At 46.7% G+C, this 16,660-nt stretch overlaps 1 protein-coding gene across 2 annotated transcripts in view; it reads left to right on the top strand.

Moving 5' to 3' along the window:
- Positions 1–331: 331 nt before the first annotated feature.
- The window catches only part of LOC126523414 (formylglycine-generating enzyme), a 113,429-nt gene continuing 97,100 nt past the window's right edge, over positions 332–16,660 (top strand). Inside the window, exon 1 of one of the 2 annotated variants that reach the window (XM_050172033.3) lies at positions 332–1,524. In XM_050172033.3, coding sequence (XP_050027990.1) covers positions 1,179–1,524 — 346 coding nt within the window. In that variant the 5' untranslated portion in view covers positions 332–1,178. Of the gene's footprint in view, positions 1,525–3,835; positions 3,932–16,660 lie in introns of those variants that run through there. The other variant, XM_055066792.2, reaches the window with a different exon arrangement.

The following is a 16,660-nucleotide window of genomic DNA, read 5'->3' on the forward strand; positions in this document are numbered from 1 at the left end:
AATCACTCAGTTCAGCCCTTGAGCGCGGCCGGGCAGCCACCATTGACCTTTAGCGCAACCACGTGACGTGACGTCACGACAGCCGGAGGAAACGCTGGGCCCCAACTCGCGCGGTCGCGCGCGGCCGCAGCCACCACCTGACTCCCGCTCCTCCCGCTAGGGGCGCTGCGCCGGCGCGTGACGTCACGGAGGAAAAGCTGGGCCCCAACTCGCGCAGTCGAGTGCCGCCAAGCAATATCTTGCCGTCAAAAAAAAAAAAAAAAAAAATACCGCGCAATATGCAACGCATTCTTGGCTTAACCAAGCTAAGCCTGGCCATTTTTTTTTTTTTTTTGGAAACGCGCAGTCGCCCGTGCATTTGTGCTCTTAAAGTGTAGGAAATAATGCCCGGGAAGAGGGCAATGCCTGGATATCGGATGTTTTCAATGAGTCTGGTATTTCCGATGCCATGTATGCAAAAGCGAACTGCTTTTGTTTGTATTGTCGCCCATTCAGCACTTTCGCACGCTTCCCTTCTACATGCAGCTAGTATTCCGATAAGGTCTAAATATGCTTGTAATTTACTTTCTTTTTCAGCTGATGCCGTCCGGTGGGGCTCCGTAAGGGAACTGCTGCTTCTTAACTGGTGCCACAACGTCGGATGAACGCACGAAAATCCTGGAACAAGCGTACAAATTTCTTAATTTTCAAGGCGTTTTGCGTCTACTTTATGAAATTGCACGGGACACAGGTTCGATGAAGGCTTGTAAAGGTCGTTCGCAATCACTTTCATTAAATAAACGATTCCGCACTAAGACTGCGCGCAATTGAGCACTAGAAGCAAAAAAAAAAAAAAGATAGACCGAGTAGCGCAGTCGGCGTAGCGCGTGCCAGCTAGCGTTCAAAACACGCGCGCCCAAAACCGAAACCGAAAGTTCATCTCATCCGCTTGGTGCGCTACAGTCAATTCGGCCGCCGGGCTCTTCAGAGAGTGCCCGCTCTTGTTCGTTTACGCAAGCGTCGGCCGTCACCGAAGCGATGGGTGATTACACCGGCCCGTGCCAGCTGCTGGAAAGCGGCTTTACGGATGACACTTTTCTGCGCTTGTTTTTTGTCTTTGAAAGCGCGTGTGTGACAGCACCTGTAGCCCTGTGGGGCCGGACGCGTAGGCTGGGGCTCGCGGCGGATCAGTGACCAGGATGGCTTTGCTGCGGGCTGTTGTCGTTGTATTGGCGTTATCGTCGCTGGCTACTGCAGTGCTTGGAGATTCCGAGTCTTCTAATTCTCCTTCAGATCTATCGCAGTGTTCCAGCTCCTCGTCAAAGGCCGTGGACAAATTTTCGGAGAGCGTCGTTAATGAGCCCAATGACGGCAAGACCGGCCAGAGCACGTACGGCGGTGGTTCGTCGTCTTGTGGCTGTGGCGCCCTGAGTCGTGACAATCCGAGCAAGTCTGTTGGCGAAAGCAGCGATGACGACGAAGAGACGAGGGTCGAAGTGGATTCTGAAAGCTCGGAGCCAAGCCATGCTACATTTGAAAGCAATGGTGGGTCACTTTCTTGCATAGGCACCGGCCGGATGCGCGAGTTCGGTCATCCTTACTGCTTCTCTTCCTTCGACTTTCCCACTGCTTCTGCTGCTGCTGTCCTGCACACCGCATCGGGAGGAGGGGGGTTCATAGCGTGTGTATACAGGGACCTGAATATTTTGCTGCGCGTGTTCAAAAAAAAGATTTTGCGCTCACCGCTGCACTGTTCTTGCTCAAATTTTGCAGAACGATCGCATTTTGTTGTCGACTTCGTTTAGCATAACACTTGGCACAATTAGTCGCCTGTGTTTTTTTTTTTTTTTTAAGACAAAAATGAGAAACAGTTTTCGCCTATGGGAAAAATGGCGTCTGAAAAGCCGGCCCTGGCACAAGTGTGTGCCAGGGCTGGTTTTTCAGACGCCATTTTTCCCATAGCCGCAAACAGTTTCTCATTTTAAAGCGAAAGCTTTACTGGCCGCAAACTTGCGATTTCGCCGTGGCCGTGCACCGAGGAGGCACATGACGTTACCGCGTTTCTAGTCGCGCCGCGTTTCTCGTCGTTGCGTTCGCCTCCGCTCGCTTCGCCAGCTGCGTCGCATGCCTGATAACATGCCGGAGGATTGAAAAGGAAAGCTCGCCTGCGCCGCAACCACAGTTCAGGCGGCAGTATCGACGGCGACAATTCTGATAAGCAGGAGGAGGCCTGGAATCGACATCAGAACGAGATGAAGAGGAAACAAATCGCCCAGGAAACACGAACAGCGCGCCGAACGACTGGCTAAATGCCACAACATAGCTAGTCAACCAGACTAACCTGGACTTGCTATCAAGATTAACCAATGCTAACCATGCTATGCCTTAGCTTTCGCTACGTATATCCTGGCATAGCCGAGCTAAGCCACTGCCAATTTTTTGTCTTAAAGAACAAGCGACTAATCGTGCCAAGTGTTATACTAAACGAAGTTGACAGCAAAATGCGATTGTTCTGCAAAATTTGAGCAAGAACAGTGCAGTGGTCAGCGCAAATCCTTTTTTGAACACGCGCAGCAAGATATTCAGGACCCTGTACATCACAGGAACTCGGCAGTGTGAAAAGGCGGAGCGAAAAACTCGTTTGGGCGTTTGTATTGCATCGAATATGCACAATGCCCCCTTGAGATCCCTGGCCGTCACATTAGCCTCGTGACAGCTGTAATTGTCCGTGACTCCCCGCAAAAGCATTGCAGAAATTGCAGTGCTTATCTTTCTACTAACGTGCACGTCCAGAGGGAAGCTAGATAGAATGGTAGATAGGAGGAGGAAGAGGAAGCAGAGAATGGGTAGAACCAATGCAGTTGCAAAACGAGTGAAAAACAACCTTGCTACTCTTCACTCGCAGTTGTCATACAAGGGGAAGAGGGGGATGGGGGAGAGGTGGCAGTGGTTGGGGGCAAACAGGATAAATATAAGTTCAAAGTATGATGCGTTTCTGCCATTTCTGAAAAGTAAACACCATGGAAATTTGTCAAACAAACAACTTGCATCGGGCGTGCAGAAGCAGAGCCATATTAAAGCGCACCGAAGGCAGCACTACGGAAGTGGTTGCACATAAAATCAACACTTGTGTGCCCACCGCAGTACTTTTGCAGCTATGGCATTGCTCAAGGTCGCAGGTTTGATCCTGGCCGCTGCAGCCGCATTATGATGGGGGGAAAATAAAAAATGCTTATGCACTTATATTTAGAGAAGCGTTAAACAACTCTGTGTCAAAATTAATCCAGAGTCTGCCTCTATGGCAAGCTTCAAAATCTGATTCTGCTTTGGCATGTACAGTCCCACAATTCAAGTTTAATACTTCTGCCACGATGCCATCTGAGGTAAAGAATGTGCTCAACCCTCTCGGCAATAATGAACAATGATGCACAATGCCTGAAGCAAGCACTTCCTCCTGTGTGTTCTGTATACTACACAGGCAAACAGCAGTGATGCATGCAAGGTAACATCTAACATCAACTGAGCATTCTCGTGTTACACGAAATGTTGAAGAAATTGAACGTTTGCCATCAACATCACCACTAATTATCGGCAATCAAAGCGAACAGCACAGAGTGCTTTGTTTACATTGATTCTCACAGGGCATGGGATCCACAGATTTTCTTTGTCATGTATTGTTTTGTGATATTTCTTGTGAACTAGCTAAAATTTTAGTACTTTGCATGAGAACTTGGGGAAGCAGTACGCTCCGTGGTGTGTGTCATCCGCTTGGGTTGCGAGGCATGCGAGCGTGCACTGAGCCGAACATTCTCATAGGAACGCCGGGCTGTTGGTCTGGCAACAGCCCCGGCACAGTGCGACCACAAAGAGCAGGAGTGTTCAGCCGATATTTGCCAGTTACTCTCAAGAAAGCACAATCACTCCACAGCTCCCTGGTTCACCTGCTTTTCACGTAAGTCAAATATGGAATAAACTAAACAGCATTATGTTCGCGAGGAGATCGACCTGTGGCATCGATGAGACTAACTAAAGGCAAGAGATGAGATTCCTAAACAAAGGATTTCATTGAGAAATTTAATGATTTCATTCTGTTAATGGTTACGGTTGCTCACAATCATGGGGCTGTTATTTACCTGCTGCCTCATGCATTCATTGTACTTTCATTCAACTGATTACGTGGAAGTCACTAGCAGAGTCAAGAAATTTGAAAGAGCTAAAAGCAAGGACTTGAACGACCTAAAATTGGAGCATGTTATGTTCTAGCTCATGTTTGCAAACTTTATCTAGTCTCTGGCACTTATACTTAAAATATGAAGGCCTCACGTGTAACGCTTGACTGTAAGGGCTGCAACAAAAACAGGTTGGATAAGTATCCACCTATTTCTATGGAGATTTGTTTTTGAAAGCATTAGAACAAAATTTTTATACCTGAGTGATCTGGGCACGTTTCAAAAGCCCTTGAGTCGAGGGCTTTTGAAACCGTCGAATTCGAATGAGTCGTGTTGCTGCCACAGGGCAGTTCTCAATGGCCAGGAAGAGTTTCACTTGTTTCACACTTTGAAGAAGATGCACAATGGTTGCCATAACAAAGTCACACAAAAAACAAGAAAAGAAGTGATCATTTGTAGCACTATTGGTGCATATTTAATTATTTTTAAATTGATAATTTGTAGCATTATCCATGCATATTTAAATTATATTTAAGTCCATGCTGATGGTGCTTGGTAATACTTTTTTGGAGGAGGTTTTTGGCGGCAGACATTTCTTTCTTGTGTTGGTTCAAAAACGCTGCTAAGAGAGGGCACTCAACTACCACTAGAGGGCTTTTATGACTTTCTAGGCATTTCCGTGAGACTTTGTAGACTCTACTGACTTTTGACTTGATGGCCGTCCAAACTTCCCAAGTAGCAGCACCCAATTTACCATTCACTCAAAAGACGATCAGTCGAAAGAGCATCGAAGTGCCCATGTGACACCGGTATTCTAATGTCCCCATTCTTTGATAAACATTCTCTTCTTACGTTATTACAGTATGGATACAGGCCAAGTTTCTAGACAAAGTCCTCCTCTTAAAAAAAAAAGAATTAATTTGAGGAAATGTAAAGGCAAGGAAACTTGCACTAGACTATACTTCTTCAAAGCATTTGACAGATTACATCACGAAACAGTGTTACAAAAATGCTGCAATAGGAAATATGAGGCGTTGTGCTAGATGTAATTAAGAGCTATTTATAAGACTGATAGCAGTGTGTATAAGCAAGTGGAACTTTATCCTTTCCTTAAAATGGTGAAGACATGGTGTTCTAATAGGAAGTATATTAAGACTCCTGCTGTTTATTAGATATATTACCAACATTGTTGGCATCGATAGATGTACATATGACGCATGTGCAGAAGATACAAGTATATCTTTAACAGATAAATACCGTAACACACTTATGAAATCAGCTAATGACATAATAGGCAAAACATTTTGCTCGTTGCTAAAGAGTTCTTTAAAGCTCTGTTCTGTAGTGCAGGCTGTTCTTTTCTGTGCTAAATCTGCACCAGGAAATAAGAATTATTCTCTCAGCATAAATAAAAACGAAGTTACGCTTTCTTCTAACACAAACACTCTAGAAGTTGCGTTCCGTAAATTTATGCTTTGGGACCACCATACAGTCTACTTACGAATTAAACTATCTAAAGGTATGTTAAGAAAATGTCAGAAGTTATCGCCTATGCCGCAAAAACTATTCTTGTATGTTGAATGCGCTCTTTGCTTCTTCTCTGTGCTACTCAATCTTGTGTGGTGTATTTTATTTATTTATTTATTTATTTATTTATTTATTTATTTATTTATTTATTTATTTATTTATTGAAGATACCTTACAGGCCCCTTGACAGGGAATTGAGTAAGGGGGTAATAAAAGTGTAAAGTAACTCGTCAGTGTACAAACATATGGCTCAAATTTGCAATTTAACACAAGGAAATGGAGAGGAATCGATGATAATGTGGTATGACGACCGAATATAAGGTTGGGCAGGAAAAAGGGTAACATGAAAAAAAAAATATTGGTTGGCATTATACATATGGCAAAACTGCACACAAGAACTATAAAGTATAAAAATCACGATGACAACAGTAAAAAAAAAAGAAACTAAACCAAAGAAAGACAGCCAAATATGCGGATTCTAGGCACAGGAACAGTTGGCACTATTTCAAAGATGCACATCGGTAGGGCATGATAAAAACACAGGAGCTAATCGTGTGCACAGTAAGAATATTTATCAATATAAAAAATGCAGTCGGGCACAATGTGGGATACACCCCCCCCCCCCCCCCCCCCCCACGGCCCGTCTGTCAACCACTTGTCAACGCACGCGTGTTACCAAGCGTGTCAACGGCGTCTGACACGCCGGCTGTAAAAAAAAGTGAGGACAGGAAAGGCAAGAAAAAAAGGATAAGCCAAGAAACCAAACTAAGTGTTGTTGCCTATAGCTTGAAATTTAGCATAGCGAATTGATTCTAAAGCTCCCTTTGAAACATTTATGCTTATTGGTTGCAATGTCTTGAACTTATGGATAAGGTACGATTCTCTGTATTTTCTTTCTCGTTCAGAATGGAAATTTGACTGTAAGATGTAGAGTTTAAGTTCATCAAAGTTATGACCTGGTTGGTTGAAATGCTCGGCGACGGCTTTGGGAAGCTTTTTAGCTGTGTCCGCGCGATGTCCGTTTAATCTGACGTTCGTTTATTGTCCTGTTTCACCGATATATTGTCACATGGTAGTGACTGAAAAAGCAGCCAAACTGAGAAAGACGAAACTAGCGTTTTATTGGGCGAACTTGTGCCCTTAATAACAGGCTACACTCAAATAACGGCGACAGCGGCGAACACAGTCGGCGATCGGCGAAAATCTTATCAACGGGTCAAGCGCGTCGGCTTTTGTACATCAATCGTCGAGTGTTGCAGACTAATCGCTGGGACCCACACGCCTTCCACAAAGTTCTACATTATTCACGTTGCGCACACATGAAATCAGATTACACATGGTTCGGTCACAGACACTGGATGGAACCATCGATAACATTCCAGAAACTTCCCACGCATGCAAGCGCGTCCTGCGCTGTGTGATAACATTTGTTAGGCGGTGAAACGTGTCGCCCGATAAAGACAAGTACACGTGTCAGTACCCCCCTCTTAAAAAAGCATCGACCCGAACCAGCACACAAACGAAAGTAATAAAGAAAAGCACTCATAGCAACGAAAACAACAAAATAAGGAAGTTCGTCAGCGTCCGTAAAAGGGTTTAAGACGCACCACGTGGACCACTTCAGATCGTGCGCGGCGCCGCTGTGACTGCGAAATGCCGTCTGGCACGACCTCATAGTCCAGTGTGCCAATACGTCGGATGACCTTGTAAGGTCCAAAATAGCATCGCAGTAGTTTCTCACTGAGTCCTCGTTGGCGTATCAGGGTCCATACCCAAACACGGTCGCCGGGCTGGTACTCGATGAAGCGTCGCCGGAGGTTGTAGTGTCGGCTGTAGGTCCTCTGCTGGTTCTTGATCCGCAGGCGGGCGAGCTGTCAGGCTTCTTCGACGTGCTGGAGATAGGTAGCGACGTCAAGATTCTCCTCGTCAGTAACATGCGGCAGCATGGCGTCGAGCGTCGTCGTCGGGTTCCTGCCGTAAACCAGCTTGAACGGCGTGATCTGTATTGTTTCTTGCACCGCCGTGTTGTAAACGAATGTTACGTACGGCAGGACGGCATCCCAGGTCTTGTGTTCGACGTCGATGTACATTGCTAGCATGTCGGCGAGGGTCTTATTCAGCTGCTCCGTAAGACCATTCGTCTGTGGGTGGTAGGCCGTTGTCCTCCTGTGCTTTGTCTGACTGTATTGCAAAATGGCTTGGTTGAGCTCCGCTGTAAAGGCCGTTCCTCTGTCGGTGATGAGGACTTTGTTGTGTAGTAAGGTGTCATGTCGCAGCAGGATGTTTTTCACAAAGAATTTCGCCACTTCGGCTGCGCTTCCTTTTGGCAGTGCTTTAATTTCAGCGAAGCGGGTGAGGTAGTCCGTCGCCACGACGAGTCACTTATTTCCGGTTGTTGACATCGGAAAGGGTCCCAACAAGTCCATCCCGATCTGCTGGAATGGTAGGTAAAGAGGCTCGATCCGGCTGGCCTTGTCGGTGGTGTCTTGCATCGCTGACAGTCTCGGCATGTTCTGACATAACGGGCGACGTCGGCGGTCAGGTGCGGCCAATAATACTTTTCCTGTGTCCTCGATAGTGTCCGGGAAAATCCGAACTGTCCAGCGGTCGGATCGTCATGTAGGGCATGCAATACTTCTGGCCGCACTCCTGATGGGACAAGAAGGTAGTTGGCGCGCACTGGTGAGAAGTTCTTCTTTTAAGAGTAGGTTGTTTTGAAGTGAGAACGAAGACAATCCTCGCTTAAATGCCCTAGGGACAACGTCGGTATGCCCTTCCAAATACTCGACGAGGTTTTTCAACTCCGGGTCTGCTCGCAGCTGTTCAGCGAAGTCTTCCGCGCTTAAAATGCCAAGGAAGACGTCGTCATCTTCGTCATCTTGCGGCGGCGAGTCAATAGAGGCGCGTGATAGGCAATCGGCATCAGAATGTTTTCGTCCGGACTTATAGGTTACAGTGATATCATATTCTTGCAGTCTTAGGCTCCACCGCGCCAGCTGTCCTGAAGGATCCTTTAAATTCGCTAGCCAACACAAGGCGTGATGGTCGCTGACGACTTTGAATGGTTTGCCATATAGCTAAGGGCGAAATTTCACTGTAGCCCAAACGATGGCGAGGCATTCCTTTTCGGTTGTGGGATAATTGCCTTCCGCTTTTGACAATAACCGGCTAGCGTAAGCTATCACGTGTTCATGTCCATCTTTTCTCTAGACTAGGACGGCACCGAGGCCTAGGCTGCTGGCGTCAGTGTGGATTTCGGTATCGGCGTGCTCATCGAAGTGCGCAAGTACAGGCGGCGACTGCATGCATCGTTTGAGTTCTTGAAATGCGTCGGCCTTCGACATTTCCCACTTGAACTCGACGTCACATTTAGTTAGCTGTGCCAGCGGCTCAGCAATGCATGAAAAGTCCTTGATAAATCGCCTGTAGTAGGCACACATGCCAAGAAATCTACCCACTGCCTTCTCGTTGGATTGAAGGCAGTTCCCACTGCCTTCGTGGCTGTGGGAACTTTGCGATGGCAGGTGTCTTCTGCAGGTCGGGGCAGACTCCAGACTTGCTGATGACGTGGCCTAGGAACAGAAGCTCATCGTAAGCGAAGCGGCACTTTTCTGGCTTCAGAGTGAGCCCTGATGACTTGATGGCCTCTAGTACTGTCGCAAGCCGCCTAAGGTGATCGCTGAAATTTCCGGCGAAGACGACGACGTCATCCAAGTAAACAAGACAGGTCTGCCACTTCAATCCTGCTAACACTGTGTCCATGACGCGCTGGAACGTTACAGGCACCGAGCACAGTCCGAATGGCATCACCTTGAACTCGTAGAGGCCATCTGGCATGATGAAGGCGGTCTTTTCGCAATCTCTCTCGTCGACTTCTATTTGCCAGTAGCCAGACTTGAGATCCATCGACGAGAAGTATTTTGCGTTGCAGAGCCAACCTAATGCGTTGTCTATCCGTGGTAGGGGGTATACATCCTTCTTTGTGATCTTGTTCAGTCGATGATAATTGACGCAGAAACATAAGGTTCCGTCCTTTTTCTTCACTAGGACAACAGCGGATGCCCACAGGCTTTTCGACGGCTTGATGATGTCGTCGCGCAGCATTTCGTCGACTTGTTCTCTTATGGCTTCACATTCTCGTGGCGAAACTCTGTAAGGGCTCTGGCGGAGTGGTCGAGCGCTCTCTTTGGTTATTATGCGATGCTTTGCAACTGGTGTTTGTCGAATCCTCGATGTCGTCGAAAAGCAGTCTTTGTATCTTCGGAGAAGACTTCTGAGGTGCTGTTCCTTAATCACGGGGAGACTTGGATTGATGTCGTAGTCTGGTTCGGGAACCATGGTCGTCGGGGTAGATGCGGCAGAATCCGAGAGGACAAACGCAATACTGGTTTCCAGAATTTCCTCAATGTACGCGATCGTCGTGCCCTTGTTGATGTGTTTGAACTCGTGGCTGAAGTTTGTCAGCAACACTTCAGTTTTCCCGCCATGCAGTCGAGCGATCCCTCTTGCGACCCAAATTTCATGGTCTAGCAGTAGACATTGGTCACCCCCGATGACGCCTTCTACATCGGCAGGTGTTTTGGTGCCGACGGAAACGACAATGCTGGAGCAAGGCGGGATGCTGACTTGACTTTCAAGCACGCTTAAGGCACGGTGACTACGAGCGCTCTCCGGTGGTATCACCCGATCTTACGACAGCGTTATCGACTTCGACTTCAGGTCGATGATTGCGCCGTGTTGGTTCAGGAAGTCCATGCCGAGAATGACGTCTCGTGAACACTGTTGGAGGATAACGAAGGTGGCAGGGTAAGTCCCGTCATGAACGGTAATTCTTGCCGTGCAGATTCCAGTCGGCGGGATGAGGTGTCCTCCAGCGGTCCGAACTTGAGGGCCTTCCCATGCAGTTTTAACTTTATTCAACTGAGAGGCGTTGTGTCCACTCATTACGGAGTAATCGGCCCCTGTGTCCACTAAGGCTATAACTGCGTGGCTGTCGAGAAGCACGTTGAGGTCAGTGGTTCTTTGTCTGGCTTTGCAGTTAGGTCTTGGCGTCGGATCACAGCTGCATCGTGTTGAACTGAAGCTGGTACGTCGCTTCGTCAAGTCATCTTTCGTCGGTGTAGTCTTGGCTTCCTGACTTCGTCGGGACGGCGGCGTGTCATTATGTCGTCGAGATGGACTCTTCGTCGGCGGCGGAGGATCTTCGTCAGTTCGACGAACAGCAACCGCACCTCCATCGGTTGCTGCTTTTAGTTTTCCGGATATGGGCGCGCAGACCGGCCCCAGGCTGGGCCAGTGTATAGTCGGCGCTGCGGCGACAGGTAGCGGCCTGGTGACGGTGAATGGGACGCTCGTCAAGCGCTCCACTGAGTGGCGGCGAGGTAATCAGCGATATCGCGAGGTCGTTCGCCAAGCTGTGGTCGTGGCGCATTAACGGCGAACCCTCGCAGTCCCAATTCCCGGTATGGGCATCGGCGGTAGACGGGACCTGCTTCTTCGCAGTGGTAGCAGAGTGGGCGGTGGTCAGGAGCGCGCCAAATGTCCGTCTTCCTTGCGTAGCGGCGCTGGGCGACGGACGGGCATGCTGGTGGCGGCGGTGGACGACGGAATTGTGGTGTTAAAGGTGCCTGGAGCGGTCGTGCAGGGGTCCTTGGCGGCAGGCGACAGCGGCATATGTCACCGCCTCCGGTTGGGGCTGCGGTGATTCTGGTTGCACCTCAGGAACTCCATGGGATCGCTCAAGCTCATCTTTGACGATTTCAGCGATTGAGGCTACTTGAGGCTGCGACCTAGGGTACAACTTCTGCAGCTCTTCCCGTACGACCGCTCTGATAGTCTCGCGCAGATCGTTGGTGGCCAAAGATTTAATTCCTGTTAAGTTGGTAGAGTTCGTGCGGCGGTTGAATTGCCGGTTCCGCATTTCGAGTGTCTTCTCGATGCTGGTGGCCTCGCGAAGAAACTCTTCCACGGTCTTCGGTGGGCTTCTTATCATTGCGCCGAAAAGTTCTTCCTTCACACCACGCATGAGAAGGCGGACTTTCTTCTCCTCTGGCATCTCCGGGTCGGCGTGGCGGAACAGACGGTTCATTTCTTCTGTGAATATGGCAACATTCTCGTTAGGTAGCTGCACTCGGGCGTCCAGCATGGCTTAGGCCCTTTCCTTGCGCACGACGCTCGTAAAGGTGCGCAGGAAGCCGCTACGGAACAGGTCTCGTGTTGTCATGGTCGACTCCCGGTTCTCAAACCACGTTCTGGCGGCGTCTTCTAAGGCGAAGTATACAAGCCACAGCTTGTCGTCGGAGTCCCAGTTGTTGAAAGTCATGATTCGTTCGTAGGTCTCCAGTCAGGATTCCGGGTCTTCAGAAGCTGCTCCGTGGAAGGTCGGTGTGTCCCAAGGTTGTTGCAGGATAACGGGGGAGGCGGGGGCAGCCATTGGGGCTGTCTTGACCACAATCTTCTTTGTCGTCTCAGGTAGAAATCTGTGCCCTGGGGGCAGTCCTTGCAGTCTGCGGCTAGCACGCTGGTCTTGGGTGATGTCGGTTTTGTCCTGGGGCTTCGGGCTTGGATCGCTGCTTTGTGGGGGCATTCGGTACATGAACGCACAAGCACCTCCACCAGATGTCATGTGGTAGTGACTGTGAAGAAAGCAGCCAAACTGAGAAAGCGAAACTAGCATTTTATTGGGCGAACTCGTGCCCTCAAAAACAGGCTACACTCAAAGAACAGCGACAGCGGCAAACACAGTCAGCGATCATCAAAAATTTGATCAACGGGTCAAGCGTGTCGGCTTTTATACATCAACCGTCGAATGTTCCAGACTAATTGCTGGGACCCGCGCGCCTTCCAAAAAGTTCTACGTTATTCACGTCGCGCACACATGAAGTCAGATTACACAAGGTTCGGTCACAGACACTGGATGGAACCATCGATAACATTCCAGAAGCTTCCCACACATGCAAGCGCGTCCTGCGCTGTGCGATAACATTTGTTAAGTGGTGAAACGTGTTGCCCAATGAAGACAAGCACACGTGTCAATATTGTTTCCTATGGAAGGAACATTCAAGCATCTAAATCGCATCCGAACTTGTGCAAGTGAAGCTAGATTTGACTTCATGTGTATGACTATTTGCGGTGCTTTTAATTTTAATGTAACTTTGAAGGTGCCTGCAGGTTTTGCACCTGGGGTGACAACATGCTTTTATTGCAGGGGAATGATGTTGGCCGACTTTTGTGTGCACTAACATGTCTTTGAAGTTCCTGTTTCGGCGATAGGTAACCCTAGGTACATCCAGGAACGCTTTTCTCAGATGCTCGTTACTTGATAATATTGGGTGGTATCTTCGTAGGATGTTGTTTATGTTTGGGAGTGCACTAGAATATTTTGTTATAAAGGCCGGCGGTCTGTCAGATTCTAGTGTGGGCTGTTTCTTCGCCAATTCCGACTGTCTCTCCAATCTTGACGCGGCATCATAAGCTCTATCGAGAGCAACTTGGGGATAGTTCCTTTCTTCTAGCTTTGTTTTAAGGTCATTTAGGTGGTCGGGGGGGGGGAGGGGTGGCCTTGGCATTGTGCACGGCATTCCTTTATTCTCAATTCGACACGCTAACACACCTTCCCTTGTTGCCTTACACCCTCTCCCCTTTAGAAGAACCCCACCTATATGTACTGTGGCGAGGAAAGCATAGGTCGCCTTGAAGAAGACAAGTCCACTTGTCGAAACGTTGGCTCCTGCTTTCACCTTGTTCTCGTTTTGCTCAAAACATTGCTAAGCAATTTATGTTTTACAGAAAAATGCCCTTCGTTCAATTTCAGGTCAATCCTATATAACTGCCCATACATTGTATTTGTTTGCCAAGTACAAGGCTTTACGAGTCAATAGCATGAATGAGTACCAACTCCTAATCTCTTTTAAAAACAAAGTCCTTATAAAGTATACTTTTCAACAAAATGTTGCTAATTTACGTCATGATACCACATCTCATGTCAACAAACACTCTGAATACTGGTTTATTCAATACCTGCATTCCAAATATGGATTTGAAACATTGGCTTACTGTATTTCAATTACTTAATGAATGTAAATAACACATTGAGATTTATGCCATGTATAAAAAAATGCTTTGCTTATGATGTTCTTGTAAGTGCGCGTTTTTTTTTTTTTTTTTTTTTACTTTGCTTGGCTTTTTTGGTTAATTTTCGAAGTTAGAGTTTATGATTACATTCTGTGATACCACATTTTGTGTTTAACGTATGTTGCCATGTTGTTACCTGATTCCAAGGGGAAATGGGGCTAGTCAAGCTGCTGTCACCTAGTTTTTATTTCCACCATGCGGAAATGGGGTATTCCCACCCCTTACGTCTGTAGATGTACTTTCATGGACATATAAAATACTCTACCCTCTATTCTATTGTGGCTTTCAGGGACTTGCTTTTTATGAATGCAGATGTGTGCATGTGAGACTGTAAACTGATGGGAAATGTTGTAGGTGAGAGTGCATAATTGATGAGTGTCTTTCCACTGTTATATTAAACAATATCTAAATTGAACCTATTGCAGTATTTCACATACAGTCCACTAAATGAGCATGCCATGTTGAGCTCATCACCATGGGGTGAGCATGGGTTCAGTCTTTTTTGTGTCTGTGCCATATGAAAGCTATGTTTGCACTTCTACTTCTCAGAATAGTGAATGCTGTGTGTCCCAAAAGCATGGTGCATGCATTTGTACTTTTAATTAATCTACCTTAATTTCACTTGCACCCAATGAAGACATTAAAAGATGGAGAGTAGAAGGCATCAACAGTGGGTGAAGAAGCAACATCTCTGGAGCCGTTATTTCCACCAAGGGCATTTGTGATCACCAGGGCAACAATTGCTTTCCTTGACAGCATTTATACAGGTCTCCCCCAATAGGAGTTGAGAATAAAGGAGTGCATAAAGCAAAGTAGAAATATGTTGCCGTATTTTCTGGACTATAAATTGCACCTTTGTGTAAGTTGCACCCCGCACTTTTCTAAGAAAAAAATTGGTATATAGCAAGAACATTTTAACTTTATTTTAGCTCAGAAAATGAATGTTTTTTTTTCTTTTTTCACTTCACTCAAAGCCCTTGTTCTCCAATGCTGTCAAAAAGTTCAGCTGCTTGGGTCGGCAGCATCGCTGGGTCACCATTGTCGGCCTCTAAGTAACATTTACGAGGCATTGTAGGAACGTTGTTGGCATTGCTTCTGCAAAGGGATGCACTCACGAAAAAAAATAAAGAAATGCTCATATTGGTCATACCAGTGTGCATGATTTTATGTAAATATAAGATGCACCACCGAAAATTTTTTTGGGGGTAAACGCAACTTATAGCCTGGAAAGTATGGCAGTTGTGATAGCGAGGGGGCTGGCTCTTCCAAGTAAGGGCTCCAGAGACGGCCTCTGTTTCACCATTGTTCTCTTGCACAGTGCACATGCACCTGCACATTGAGTGTACCGCTTTGGGTGACCTGCCAAGATTTTGTAGCGTACTTCTGGGTGATGCCCTAAAGTGAGAGGAAGTGGTTCCCATTCTTTCCTTTTACTCTTCAACTACTTTGTGGTTCATTGCATAAGGACAAGCAGCTGTATTGACAATGCAAGGCACTGGCATATTTGATCGCACGGCTGTGCACAGACAGATGCATGTGTCCTGTTCCTACCCACTTTATCATTAGGTTGTGTTGTACTCATGATTTTGATGTGTTTTCCAACTGCAAGTGTTGCATTGTTTTCTATATTTGTTAACAAGAGGCACGTTTCAAATGAATGCATCCTTTCTGTTTTCCTCTCAGCAAAGAGTAAGTCAGAGAGCCAAGTTTTTTTAATAAATGTCAAAGCAAAATTTCATTATGCAAAAAGAGGTGAGGCGTGCAGACAGGACACAAGAAAAGAGAATCTTTTCTACATTGCCAAGATTGTAACTGCACACCAGAGTTCGATGAATGCGCGATATTGTACAGGCATAAGAATGAAAATACACATCTTATGGTAGAGGCATGGCATATCTATAATGGTGGAAGTGGGTGCGTGAGTCAGCCGTCAATTACTTTACATAAGGAAGAGATTAAGTGCCTTAACAGTTATCTTGCCCGTAGACAAGCACATGTACCCAACTGACACGTGGTGTTACCATTCCAGAGCTTGCACAGACGAGTTTTGTGTCTTCTTTCCTTTTTTCGCCTCAGTGCTCCCTTCAGTTTGGCGTTCGTGTTGTCCACTTCTCTTTTCTTGTGTCCTGTCTGCATGCCTCACCTCTTTTTGCATAATGAATCCTTACCAACTAACTCAGCTTTCGGTCATTCCAAAAGAGGGAGAGTGCATCTATACATGGTGGCTTTTCATCACGCTTGAGCATGTGGTCACAACTGCGACTCAGTATTGGGTCGGAGCAAACTGCCTGCATTTCTGTTACGTTTATACTGCAGCAAAAATTTGTATTTTTCTTGCTACCCAAGCATCATCTGCTTATCTCATGTTGCAGTATGGCTTGGCTATTGTGCACAGTCTTTGCATGCGAGAATTATTGCATCATGGTACAAATCTGTCTTGCATACATTTTTACTTATGAAAAAAATAGTTTTTCTAGTGGAGGAGTTTTGAAAACTACATCCAAACCCAATTATAGTGGGCACTTAAGTATGTTTGTTATACCAGATATTCGTAGTAAGCATATTTCGTTACATGCTAATATTGGCAAGAGATATATTAGAGATAGTTTGTTATATCTGAGAATTCATTATATTCTTGTTTGTTATATTGTAGTTCAAGTATTCTGGACTTGATGGTAACAGCTCTAGGGACAGACAAGTGATGAGAGGAGACAAACACCTCTCGTCTCAGCGCTGTCACCATCAGGTTAAGATGTGTACCAACAAGCCTAATTGGACACACTGCTGCTCAAGGATTGTGGACTGTGAGCTTTTTAACAACGACTGCTTTCACGTACAGATTCTGTCTGCTT

Source organism: Dermacentor andersoni, chromosome 6 (assembly GCF_023375885.2).
Source record: "Dermacentor andersoni chromosome 6, qqDerAnde1_hic_scaffold, whole genome shotgun sequence".
Taxonomy (NCBI): domain Eukaryota; kingdom Metazoa; phylum Arthropoda; class Arachnida; order Ixodida; family Ixodidae; genus Dermacentor; species Dermacentor andersoni.